We start from the raw sequence: 14,036 nt of genomic DNA on the forward strand, positions 1-14,036 counted from the left end.
TGACGGCAAAACAATGGGGTTGGCACAACAACATACTTCTCAGTACAGCGTACAATCTCCATATTGAAGTACTGTCGTGTGCGCTGCTTCTGTTTGTTCTAGTGATAAGAGCCAACGTTGCTATCTGGGATGTATTGAGGTATGGCAAACTCTTGCGACAGCGCCTCGGGTCATGGGCTAGGTTTTTCCGCATTGTGTGTGCGAGCCGCGCGCTTTTGCCAGAACGTAGGGAACCTGAGTGCTAGGCGCTTACTTCTGTTATTTCACGATAAATGCGAGATAGGGGCAGGCAGACAACAATATCAGATAAGATCAGCGCAGCGCGAGCACAATACGTCTCCACCAAGACTATAGAGATAAGCATGTTCACGCAACGCTCATTACCATAAGGAATGCAGCGGCCGCATGCTGCGAGTTTTATAATTTCTATCGGATCTCATACATTGCCCCTGGCTGCACAATAGGAAAAAAAAGAGATATTATGCTTCGTTTTTGGGTTCAGTGCCACTCAGCGCGTTTCAGAAGTGTATCGCATTCAAGCAAATATACAGCGACATTCTAGCAGCAGTAATTGAAAAAAAGGTTGTTGTAGCCCCCAGCTTCCCCGCTTGCTTCTCGCAAGGAGGAATGTAGATCAGTAGCGTAAAAATCGCGAACTCCTGAAAAGCTTTACCTCATTAGAGCGGAAGGTGGTAGAATACACAAGCTAACGCACATAGAAAACATGAATAAATCGAAATAGTTTTTATAAACATTTTGGAATAATACTAGCAAATTAGGATAAGAACAATCTGCGTAGTAATAGTGCGGGAAGTGTTCTACAATTATTCATAATGCAAAAAAAAAATTAAGGTGCGCAGACACGGACATACGACATTTATAATATCAGTTATAATATACGGCATCTATAATATTAGTTCACTGCAGTCAGGGCATTTCATTCGCACTGAATCGGCCCAAAACCCTCGCAGCGAAGCGTGGCCGTCTACATTTCAATGCGCACCTTTGACCGCCTTTACACACAAGAACGGCAATAGTGCTGACATCTACAAGTCGATATCGCAGCTAATAACTGCTCTGACTGCTGTTTCTAGCATCCGACTGCATGGACAATATAAACTGAAAGAGAAGCACTCGCTGATCCATATTCCTTACAGAGCCAGGTCAAGCAATCAGAACTGAATTTTTTTTTTTTTGCGAAGCCTTACCAACGAATTTAATAGTCACACCACACGGACGGCTCAGCTAGTTACGCTAAGAGTAACGGCCTTTACTAAATGGAAAAACTGAATGATGCCGGTCAAACTTTCGAGATACTGCTAGTAAATACATGTCACTCTTTCACAGGTCTAGAGAGACCTTGCGCCACATGACTTCGCTGCTGAGTAGGGGGAACTAAACAAACGCTTTTAGGACATCAAGAACCCTCACTGCCACCAAGCTGCCGTAAACAGAATTTTAAAAAAAATCTGTTAGATACGAGTAGGTCATACAGGAGCTACATTGCAAAACGGAGAGCCTGCAACTTACGGCTGCCCATCGCGGTGGCTCGGTGACTGCGACGCTCTGCTGCTACACACGAGGTCTAGAGTGTCATTTCCGGCCAAGGCGGTTCAATTTCGACGGTGGCGTAATACAAAGACGCTTGTTCACCTTGATTTAGGTGGAAGGTAAAGAAGCCCAAGTGGTCAAACATAATGCTGATCCCTCCTCCACTATATACGGCGTTTTGCACAGACAAATGTGCAGTTATTGGACATTATCTCCCATAATTGTCACTTATTATTGCGAAATATTCCGAAGAAGAAGAATTTCGCTGATCTTGTGTGCGAAAATGAATGCTATCTTATGTATTCTGAATTCTTCCGGGTACGCTGATGGACACGACATGCTATCGCAGAGCAGTGCGCTGAAAGATAAGTATTACAATGTGTCCCCTGACCTTCTGATAACGGCTGTAAGAGTAAAAAAAAACGGCTCTCGTAAAAGTAGGACGATTGTTCGGTTCATTATTTACCCTAGCAAGCAGATTGCCCTAGTCAATCTCTTTGAAAAGAAAGCTGCAACAGCAGGAGAGAACCATGATAATTGCAAATTATACATCTCTTCGCCACTGTGCGATGTCCAGGCACGTCGCCGACACGTTTATGCCTAGAAGCTTTCGTAAATAGAGGTGGCACTCAACATTCGGTATGCGTTGCGCTGCCAAAAATTGGCGGTAATAAAAAACGGGAAACTTTGCGCAAAAGCCGGCTAAAAAGAATTACATGGTAGTGAGCGTTCCTTGTAGTTTGTATGGACAATGTTTTTGAGGAGAAAAAAAAACTATTTATTACTGCTGTGGTCATCAGCAAAACGTCATTGGTAGTTGCTGGCCATGACGAGGAACGTAGACTTTCAATGAATAAAATAAAAATACATACCTGAAGCTCATGATGAATGCGCGGGCGTATTTGTCTCTAGAGCGCTATTAACATTGGCACTTTTCTCAGGAGCGTCGGCGGAAGCATAGCGAGAATTAAGCGAAACACTCAATATTTGGCTGTAGCAGGCTTAAGTTATTCCCAAACGCATCCCTTAGCTTTGATACGCAGAGAATGTGTGTTCTGAATAGAAAGAAATCTGTTTTGATTTCAAATTCAGCTTGGAATAAATCAGGATGCTTGGCATCCCGTAGCAGAACGCTCGCCATAAGGGACGCGATAGTGCGGATAGGTGGGCTCAGAATCAATTTAGAGCACTTCATGTTTTTTGTGGTCCCCTAAATGTAGGTGCATGAGCATTTTCTGCATACTGTCTTCGTTGGTAACAAAAAATATACACAATTCTTGAAATAATTTTATGAAATTTGGCGAAAACTTAGCCTTGGAACAAACGCCTACAATCTAGAACAGTTGGCAGTTGGGCTAGTTGGTTTTCCATAACTGAACAAGAAACTTGGCGCAATAAAAAAACACAAACACAAGAAAGGCAGACAAAGACAAGCGCTTGTCTTTGTCGGCTTTTCTTGTGTCTGTGGTTTTTTTATTGCACCAAGTTACTTGTTCATTTGCCAACAATCTAGAACCGGAAAGAAAGACTGATGCATGAAACTGTTACAGAGTTCTCTAGAAGGTCCGCACGCGTGTTTTCTGTGCTGAACACCGATACTCGGTTATCCACGTTCGACATACCACCCGCAGCCGCGTCGGCACAAACGTGCTCAACACTATGCAATCTGGACTTCCCCAGGGTCAACGCGAAACAATGAACAGTCGGCAACACTCCCTCCATCCCTGACATGTCTTGCAAAGGCCGCGTATCGGACGCCTATAGTCGCGTGCGCCGTGTGACACCCAGTAAAGGCGAGAGTACACTGCTGCCTCCTCCGCTGCGGCTTCCACATCCCTTAGGCGAGCGATTGTGGCACGCGCGTTGCCGGTGCGCCGCGCAACGGGGGACTGGCCCAACAGCTCCGGCTTCGCGTCACCCCGCGCGCGCTTGAAACTTTATCTCCCGGTGCGCCTGTCGACGGGACGGCGAGAGGGAAGGCATGCTTGGCACCCTCCTCTCAGCGGTCGTATATATGCAAAGCCGCTCTATTCGGAAGATCAGGTGGGGTCGTGGCCGATCCGGTGTGGTTGACTTCATGTTGCCAGAGGGTGGTAGTTGAGAAAAGTTACCATATTTGCAACTTCCGCTGTGGTGCCGGCAGTGAGAGGGTTGCACCTATTGGCAATGGCCTTCGGCTTTGAAATGGTGAAACGAAATCTCCTTATCCTGGCTACTGTTACATCATATGTAATAGTGACAAGTAACGCGCAGGTAAGTGTATTTTTCTTCTGTGCCCTTATGTTTGAGCGGTTCAGGTGGCCTTCTATTTCGACATTCTAAACCCTAATTCCTGCATTCGATTTAGTGAAACACTGCTTCCGTTGTCATAATTCACCAATGACCAGTGAGGAAAAATGTCAATGTTACTGTACTTCAGCGTGCGTAAAGGTGCAGTGTGAATATAGAACCAAATCACATACGTAGAACGTGGCCCTCTGTGCGAACTTTTATTGCTAATCAATAGACTTGGTTCGCAAGGGACGTTAAATTTTTTAGCTTAAAAGAGAATGCGGCTGCATCTGTTTCAAGTGCTAATTTACGGCACTTATTTTGAATGTTAAACAAAGCGAAATGGAATAAAGGATCCCCTACTCAACGTTGCATTTCTTGGTTCAGCAGCTGAAAGAACGGAAGTATTAGGGCGCTTCTGCTATCTAACCGCATTTCCGTATGCGGCAGCGTGATTGAAAAGCTCTTGGAAAGTGCGATAGGATGCGGAGATCACTGCACAGTGCAAAGTGGAAGTTCTCGGAGAAAGGAGCTCTATTCTTCTTGACACTATGACCGAAAAATTTGTTTGGCACAATCTACGCGCGTCGGCTAATGTGCAAAGAAAAACAAAAACAAAAATGTGCTTTACTACACGAAGGCTGATGACGAATTGGTTTTGTGCTTTTATGGATAATAAAATGACGCGCATTGTACAGAACGGAACGATTACGTATTTTATTATAGTGTCCACATCAGCGAACATAGATTTGTCCACTGGGACGAGATTTCGTAAAGCAGTGTTGGATTAATTTTCTGAACATGGCACTAAAATGATACAAAAATGTAGCTAAATGTTTCTGCAAAGCCGCTAAAACTATCGCGAATGCTTTTGAGTGCATTTTAGGTCGCGTATGCTTTTTGTAACACTGTAATAAAAGCTAACGTGACCTAAATATTTTACCAAAACGTCTCAGGTTTCTCTCGGGTCCGTGTCAGATAGGATTGGCAGTGACCGTACGAAGGGTTAATTGGTGTACTTCCATATCAATGGGCGATGACCGCTGAATTCGGTGTTTACCTTCTTTTTGTGAAGTTACAAATTCAGCATAATACAAAAGAACACGAATAATATGATCTCTCTAACACGCAATGGCACACGGTCCACATTATCCTTGCATATATATCTTCTAGGTCTTGGCGATTTTGAATGGAGAGCTAAATTGTGCGGCTGTCACTGGGTAGCACATTTTTTTGTATATCCTGCATTTCTTTCCTCAGATATCGTCAAATAGGGGGCCTAGAGAGTAGTCGAGCAATTCCTGACGGGCCCTTGGCCCTCATTACGAAAATACACAACAATTTATTATGATGTGTATGTTACGTTGAATATGTTAGCATGGCGTTACAATTCGGTGACCTTTATGCATGTCAAATGCTAAGTTTCCGCCCCTTGAACTACCTGAAATCTCCGCGCAGCACTAATTTTTCAAAGGCCATGAGATTGGCTTGAACAAGCCCGGCCGCTCCAATATCCGCGCCTTTTTATAGTCGAATTGTCCTATTATTCATCGGCTGCGTTCTAAATATTACCATAAAAATGAGCGCAATGGGTCTTGGTAAATTTATTTGCTGCACCTCGTGCTAACGTTCGCCAGTGGAGCGTACTTAGTGAAAGAGTTGAACTGACAGCTTTAAGACCAATTGAATTTGTTTTTGTAAAGACATGAAAAAAAGCCTGCATTTTGCGAGCGCACTGTAAATCCCATGAAGCTGACCGTGCCGTGAAGCAGTCTGAAGACTACCGATGTGAACGCAACCGTCTTGTCAACATGATCACATAGCACATACGTCATGCAGTCAACTTCAGCCGCTTACGTGGAGCTCTTACATAATAAACTGCGTTCTAGAGGGCCATTTTCAAAGGAATTGCTCGAACTTCGAAGTTGCTAAAATATCGCCGACTGTTCTCTCTAGCACCTAAAAAATTCTCCCCTCTCGCTAAATATAAAAACTTGTCATAGAAACTGAAAAGAAATTATACCCTCAATCCAGCGGCAAGATCGCAAAAATGACTGCACTGTCCGAATGACGACAATGAACTTTTCTACGCAGACATAGCTTGCGCAATTCTTATAGCTTATAGCTATAAGATTATACATAGCTTGCACATAAGCTTTACATAGCTTGTACATGGCTTGCGCAATGCTTAGCCACGAGCACGGAAACATGCCTCAAGATATAGCAAATAATATTGCGATACATTGAATCAAACACGTGTTTTCTGAGAAGAGACGAGTACAGCATAGCAATAAGCAGGCTTAGCCATTAAAAACGGGGTTGTCATTCCACAATAAACATTTAACCTTGCATCGGTGGTGAAAATTCCACAATAAACATTTAACCTTGCATCGGTGGTGAAAAATGAGTTTTTACTTTTCTTCCATTCATCTTTCTTTGCAGGACCGTACTTGCCCAGAGCCTTCCAACCTTGACGCATCGAATGTAGCTTACAATTCCATCACGTTCCGTTGGGATGTCACAAAGTGAGTTAGTGCCCTCGTGGACCGTAATTATTTTGCCAGTGAAGTTGTTTATCGAACTTAAATGAAACTATGTGTTTTATTCACCCAAGTGGGTCACGTTTCATGCACAGCGAATAAATAAAGGTGTTAATATAGAAGTAATTCAATGGTAAAGAAAACTTGTGGTAATTTGCAACTAAAATGCGCTCTATTTTTCACTCTGACTTGACTGACCGTCTCTGGGGTAGCGGAGTTATTTATTGTTTCCACTTGATACTATTGGGTGTGTGTGTGGGGGGGGGGGGGGGGCGGGGGTAGTGGAGGGATCACACAAAAATACTTTAGGATTCGTGAGGCCCGTCGTTGTGAGATCTTGCCATGGTAAGTAGCGGCGATGCTGTCAGAATTTCAGCTGTCACTTGGTGAAAGTAAAGCGTCACGCGGAGAAATGGCCATTGCGATTTGCGGAAACTTGCGCGCGCCAAAGGTTTGTACGATGAACGTATGTAAACTGATCACATTGATAACTGGTCTTTCACCGAGATTGGTAGTGTACCAAAGGCAATACACTTCTACATTTGAGATTCTGACACATTCTTCAATAGAGGCAACGAACGCTTTTAGGGCAACTCAGCCCAACGGTGATAAGAGACCGTTTTTCTGTAGCTCACGTAAATGTAGCTTGTGGAATGGAATAGTAGGTTGCAATGTGAGGAATGTTTCTGTTGTAATTTGGTAGTATTAAACGCTCCATATAAGTGCCGAGTAGCGAAAATGTCTCGTTTGTTTGCGCAACTTGACTGCCTCAATGTTCTGGTGTAGAAGGCTTCTGAAATTGTGTAGGAATGTATTGCATTGTTAGCTTAAGTACGTCTGGTTAGTTTGCCTGAGCGTAGCTGTCTGCTTTTGGAGACGCACGCTCCTCATACGTCAGCATTGCAAGACATCCACGAGCACTTTGTAGACGATCTGCTACTTAAGTGCGTCTTAGTATACAGGAATGGACAAACAGTATTCTGTAAGGCCGGCAGATTTCTGCGTCTTTATCTTTAAGTGTACATTTCAGAAGATTTGATTTTAGGCAGTAGTTTTGTATGCACAGTTCCGCATTAATGTCCTAATATGCAGCACTTTTCTTTGTGGTTTCTTGTTGCTTTTTTTTTCTTTTTCGTTCTTTCTTGTCGCGAACTCTAGGACTGTTTGCCCAAAAGTTGCAATGTTACAATTGTTTTCATGGCAATAAGGTGCTCATTGACGTGCCAAATTATATATATAACATTTTTCTCCTCTCCATGATCGGTGATGAATTCTGTGTTGATGTTGTTACCATTGCTCGTGCAAACCTTTTGATACCCCTCCCACATGGCCAGAAGCTTGGGCTGGCATTATTTTGTAAAGAAATAAAAATAAATAAAATCTAATATCAGGCAGCTACTCTTTGTGAGTCAGACGCATGGGTCGTCTTTCTGTACGTCATAAACCGCTCATTCATTGGTCCGGAGCCGTAGACAGTGGAAATACAAAAAGTTGCAAACAATTACCTCTTGGCTACCACTATATTCGAATGCAGGATGCAAAACAGCATTTAAATGATACGGGGAAAAGAATAACACACACAAACCACCAGTTGATCTGCCCGCTGCTTCTTGCCCAATCAATTTAAGGCGCTGTCTTAAAGGAGGCTTTTTTTTTCTTAAATGGTGAAATGCGTCAGGGGTAAAAAAAACAAATAGACGCGAAATATCTTCACTTTATCCCATGAAAACTGGCCATGTCATCGAGCTTCAATGGGTTGGTTTTATATTTAAATCGTAGAAGACAACTTTTGCTTCTGAACGCCGTAGTGTAGTGTGTTGGGGACATTGCGAAATGGCGTAAAAATAGACGGTGTTGAAGGCTTGAGTTCAATTGGACACTCAGTTGTTCGCCCATATTATGAACGCGATCCATGCTTGCATGACCTTCTACATAAATTGTCATTGCGTTATCCTGCTACGAAAGTACCAGGACAAGTTGGCATCATTTTTTTTCGGTTATCAAACATGACGCCAACGCTGCACTTGTACACTGGCGCCGCAGTATTTTGTGCCAATGTCATGACTTTTACATCTTAACACTATGGTGCATTGTGCAGATACATATCAAGCCCTGTACACTGCACATGCATGTCATTGGGAAACTATGGTGAGGCATGTTCGGCCAGCAACACGCCGAAAGTCTGCACTACTGGAGTGGCCGGCTACACCAGGGCACAAACGAGCCTCAACGTTTACACCAACTACACGCTGTGCGTGCAGACGCAGTGCTCCGCAGCGAACTTCTCCACTGCCATATGCAGGACCTTCAGGACGTCGCCTACAGGTTCGTTGCGATACTTGCTCATACCAAAAAACTCAGGCCAGAAGGAACACCAAAGCCTTCGGTAAACGTATGGAAAGTCGGTTTCGCGGTAAAGTGTAAAATCAATAAAGATACGCCAAAAATAAAGGCATGCTGCTGCACCCGAAGGAGTTGCGAAACCGCAATGTAGCTTAGCTTGTTAGGTGAATCTCTCAATTTCGTGGCCCCATTAAATATTATTGTTCTGCGTGAGACATTCACGGAATCACTACAGTTCGATTGATTCGTTCACAGAATAAAGGCATGCTTATTCTCTCTTCAACAAAAACAAGGTAGGATTACATAGCCTTTACGGAATTGCGTTTTTAAAGCTGACGTTCCTCGTACGTGTTTACCAGTTGAGAATGTAACAGCTCCTCAATGAATGATGAGACGCAGGTTCGAAACAAGCATTACAGATTTATAACGTTCGAAAAAATATATAAAAATCTTTTTCTTGTTCTTCTTTCGGATGATATTGCTTTTTTATGCCCTACAGCCATTCCATAACATTGTAAATACCAGTTCTGGCTCAGATATTGAACAAGCACTGCTCTCAAGTCATTATAAAGCTTTGTGGGCACAATACTGTTAAACTAAGAACCCTTACTGTATCAAGCATAATCATGCAAGGACACCCTAAACAAGTGCGTAAGCAGCTTGTACTAAGAAAAGGAAGAAACTTGAAATGTTAGTTCGAACAATTACTCTTAGTAGCACTGTTGCTGATTTTACTCAGCATAGTAGGCGGGTGCAATAATTAATTTTTAATTTTTCTCTTCTTTCTGAACTAGCCTTCAAAAGATTTAATTGCCAGTTGAGTGTGTACCCGGATGTTCAACTTCAAAACAGTTTATTATGCGTGTTGCTTCCTGATGTTTACATGCCTGTATCATGCAAGCGTTGGCTCATTGTACCTCGCATGTGAGAACCTGAACAAGCATTCCCAGGTGTACTACAGAAGCAACGTGTTGACTGGAAAATGAAACGTCAAGTGGTTATCATTGCAATATTGAGCTCTGTCCGCGTTCGCTTCCTTCTCTGCTGCGTCGCAAATGTTGATATTTCTTGCCAATCGCATGCATTTTCTTTTTCATGTTTCCGTAAACATAGGGAAAGATCTTAGTAAATATTACATCTGGTGAGAACAGACCACGCTGATGCTTTCCCCTCAAGTTTGATCTCTTCACTTGCTTAAGATGTCATGGTTGTTTTTCATAAGACGTCATAGTGTAACTAACTGCTCCGAAATTTTCAAATACTTTCACACCTAATGTTACAACGGTGAACATTCGTGTACAACCATGCAAGATATGTCATTGGAGTACTCATCAAAGTATCCGATAATCTTTTCTTGAGTTTCTGTGTGCTTTTGTCCTCGCTTCAATCCTGCGTTACTGCACACTCTGAATGTGTAAATACTTGTTGCCCTACAGCGCCCGGTCAGCCATACCAGATCTTCGCTACCAAGCACAGCCCTTCTTCCCTCGACATCAGTTGGCGCTTCCCAACGGCACTGAACGGGCCGCTGGACGGTTACCGTATCCGTTGGTGTCAGACATCCAGTTGTGTGCCAAGTCAGGAGATACTTCGTGGGAACGAATTGCGTAATTTTCGAGTCACAGGGCTGCAACCGTACCGCCAATACAATATCTACGTGTCCGGCTTCAATGTGGATCCCTACAGCGGGCAGACCCTCTACGGAGCCGAGGCATCACTCAGCGAGTATACCCTTCCTACATGTGAGTTACCAAATGGAATCACGTTACGACGGGGTGTTTCGTACCTCGCCGTTGGGAATTGGGTTATAAATTAAAGTCATTAGTGCTACACAGTTGAGTATCTTCTAGTAACATGATGCCTAAAAGCACGTCTATAGGTTCCTTAATCTGACCCTCTAATAAACTCAGTGCGGTTCCCGAGGTGGAACATTGAAATGCTGGCAAACTCTGCACTTATCTCTTACTTCCTATATCCACTAAAAATTGTATTGGCGGTGATTCTAGAACCGTCTTGTCTGTTATACGAGCCTCTGAAGTGAATAATCAATCAGAATTTTCGCTTGGGACAGCAAATAATTCCTAGCATTTGCATTGCTTAGTGTCATGTTGTGCGAAGTTTTTTTGCGTGGCATGTATTTATAGACTCCTAAACCACAGAACAAACAGCAAGGGTGGAATAGACGCACATTTGTCCACCGACAAATGGGAAGTAGCAGTTGTCATTAAGTGAGTGGATGCTATATGACACCACAATACCACGTTGCAGCAAGTAATTAGACTACACGACTCGCATCTGTTCCTTCCAGCGAAAGTTTCTCATCGAACAAATAAAGCCGCAATAGTTGAGCAAGAATGAGAACGTCACAGAAGCAGTATGGAAAAGAAACACGCATTTTTCTCTTTAAGTGGCAGATACAAGCTATCTGAATTACTTTTTCTCGTTAAACGTCTTTCAATCCGGTCAGCATAGTGGGTAGCTTGCTAAAAACGCATCTAACGAACACATGTAACACTAATTATCGCTGACTATTGCGATAGCAATTATATGGACAATCCAGCGTATTTCTACCGTCGCCGTGATGTTCCGCATAAAGTCCAAGGGCAGTAACACCATGACTGCGTGCCGTATGCGGTATGTACGAGTGAAAGCGCGTGAGGGGAGCCGACGATCGCGGCTTAGTCTGGCGCCATATGCGCACATTCAAAATTCCAAATGCGCTCATCTGGTCCGAGGCAGCATATTTTCTGGAGATCACGTTCAACACCTCGGGGCACATTAGCGATAAGGCCGATAAAATATGAACGAGGGTGCGCTGTTTTTGTGCTTTTTTTTGGTAGCCTGCGCTCTTTATGCAAAGTGCGCATATGAGCTTAGTACAATGGGGTATCTGAGACACCTGATGAGATAATGGTGGCACCATTGTGTTCCTTATCTTGACTTGCTAATCAGCACAAGTAATATGAAGAAGAGATTTATCTATGGCGTTATCTGAATCTTCCTGCTCAAATAACTCGATTATGGAATCACACCATTTAGTGATTCAACAACCTAGTGGGAAGCCATTCTATGTAGTCTCCTAATGCCTGCAGCGGTTTGAAAGAGATAAGACAAGTGCCAATGTGTTTTTATCTCACGCATGTGGGGCCGCATTTCAACAATCTCCCCATAGACTTCTGATATGACGCAAGCCTACAAGAAACTAAGCTCCAGCCATTCAAGACAGAGTTGCCAATTCTCTGCAGTCAAACTCTAAGCAGAACATATTAGAGCATATCCAAATCTTTCTCGTTATAATAACATACGTTGTCTCTAATGAGTCCGCGACACGTCTCAATGCCATCGCCTTATATGACATAGCAGCTTAGTGACCACTTCGGTGCGCAGAATGACATTGTTCAAAAATGAAATCTTGTCGCCTCAAGGTTATGCTGTGAATTCAACATTTGGCGATTCCAAATGTCATACTAATTTGCATGCAGTGTTTCTGAGCACATTGCCGTGCGGCTCCGGTTGGTCGCACAGTCGAGGTAACTGTATGAATGGCAATACAAAGGTGTGCCAAAAAGGGCTACTTAGAGCTGAACATCTGATCATTCCTAAAAAGACAGATATGAACTTTGGCCAATGATGACACGAGAAAAGTATCATTTACAAAGCACAGCAGTTGATTAGGTTAGGCTACCCAGCGCATTCAGGCATCGATAGGTAGCATATAACTGTGCCAGTTCATTTAAACAAATGTATGAGACAATTATAGTTACCCCCGCATGGTGAGAGGTGAATTAAAACCGTACTGACGACAGCATAACGGAGCGAATGGGAGCCGGAGTTCAGACTCCGTAATTCGAGGTGCAAGTCGAGCCAGTAAATTATACAAAACATAAGCGACGTTTCTATTGTTCTGTTGCCAACTTATCATATGAACATAAAGCAATAGCACGATAATAAAGCTAGCCAGAAGCAGTAATAGATGGACACAGGAGTCTCGACTTAAATAAATAATTAATAGGTTTTGTTTGATATCTTGTGACAATGGGATGCGTAGGTTTGGCTATTTATCCTCTCCAGCATACACCAATGTTACTGCACCCTAGCCTTCTCACACAACACTTCCTTTCAATTGTGGGTACAGTTTTACCGTCCACAAATTTTCCTCCGCAACACATTGTCATAGCACACAATGCACAATAACACTGCCTTGTGCATGGTTGACACCTATCTTCCCTAAGAAAACACTTCGCACAGCCGTTTCGACTTAATTCCCAACTTAATCTTCGTAGTTTCGCCGAAGAAGCTATTAAAGAAGTGTGATATAAAGTGTTGCCTTCTGGAGTTGTTGGGGGACTTATGCTGCATTTCATTTCAGAAGATATTTTTAAGGGCATACCCACGCACACACACCAACGCGCGCATATATATATATATATAACTTAAATCTGTCAAGCGTATTTGGAAAGATGGGGAGCACAACTTCGCGGTTATCTTAGGTTTATTTACCCAACAGTTTCGGTCAGTGGCCAAAAGAAAGAGAAAAGAGAGAGAAAAAGAAATAAGTAAAAAGAAACATGAGGGAAAGAGCCGATAGCCAGAGAGATTAGTTATTGGTACCAGGGTTCTTCACGGCGCTTTCCTGTTATCATTAGCAGTGGACAGGTTTTTTACACGACGATTCACCTTTCGATTCACCATCGACGGGGAATCGTCGTCGATCATGTAAAACACCCATAAAGGGGACCGTGTCCAAGATCTGTTCACTGCCAATGATAACAGGAACACGCCGTTAAGAACACCGTTATCAACAAGTAATCTCTCTGGCCATGGGCTCTCTGCCTCACGTTTTTTTTTTCTTTTTCTCTCTCCTTTCTCTGTTTTCGTTGGTTATTTATCTACTTGAAGATATAAAGAAACTGGTGCAAGAATTTCCTGTATCCATTGAAAAAGGGCGGTGCACCGACCAACACTGTTGAGTAAATAAACCTAAGAGAACTGCGAAGTTGTGCGCCTCAACTTTATATATATATATATATATATATATATATATGGAGGGGTCGAGCTTTTGATTTGGACTGAGGCTCAGCTCCGTGGTGAATGAGGAGCATCCCGTTCATTGTAAGGGTACCATAATGATGTCTTTGGATATTAGGACATTTGACATCACTAATCATCTAGTTCATGAGCTCATTAGAGAGTTTTAGAATAGGGGCCCCAAACGTTTTGAGGTCCTACAGAAATAGCGTCGAAGCCACCGCGCATGCGCGAGACGCACACTGTGTTTGGGTTTTGCGTCGGGCACGCGATTTCACTGATTTCGCGGGAGCCCCAATAGCT

At 43.2% G+C, this 14,036-nt stretch overlaps 1 protein-coding gene across 3 annotated transcripts in view; it reads left to right on the top strand.

Moving 5' to 3' along the window:
• The first annotated feature begins 3,583 nt into the window (after positions 1–3,583).
• The window catches only part of LOC119463775 (neogenin-like), a 42,761-nt gene continuing 32,308 nt past the window's right edge, over positions 3,584–14,036 (top strand). For all 3 annotated transcript variants that reach the window (XR_007463517.1, XR_007463518.1, XM_037724601.2), the window contains exons 1-4: positions 3,584–3,804; positions 6,265–6,347; positions 8,461–8,687; positions 10,142–10,447. Coding sequence is in view for 1 of the 3 variants with exons in the window: in XM_037724601.2 (XP_037580529.2) it covers positions 3,718–3,804; positions 6,265–6,347; positions 8,461–8,687; positions 10,142–10,447 (703 nt within the window). In the remaining 2 variants the exon portion in view is untranslated. The remainder of the gene's footprint in view (positions 3,805–6,264; positions 6,348–8,460; positions 8,688–10,141; positions 10,448–14,036) is intronic.

The sequence above is a fragment of the Dermacentor silvarum genome, chromosome 9 (genome assembly GCF_013339745.2).
Source record: "Dermacentor silvarum isolate Dsil-2018 chromosome 9, BIME_Dsil_1.4, whole genome shotgun sequence".
In the NCBI taxonomy this organism is placed as follows: Eukaryota; Metazoa; Arthropoda; class Arachnida; order Ixodida; family Ixodidae; genus Dermacentor; species Dermacentor silvarum.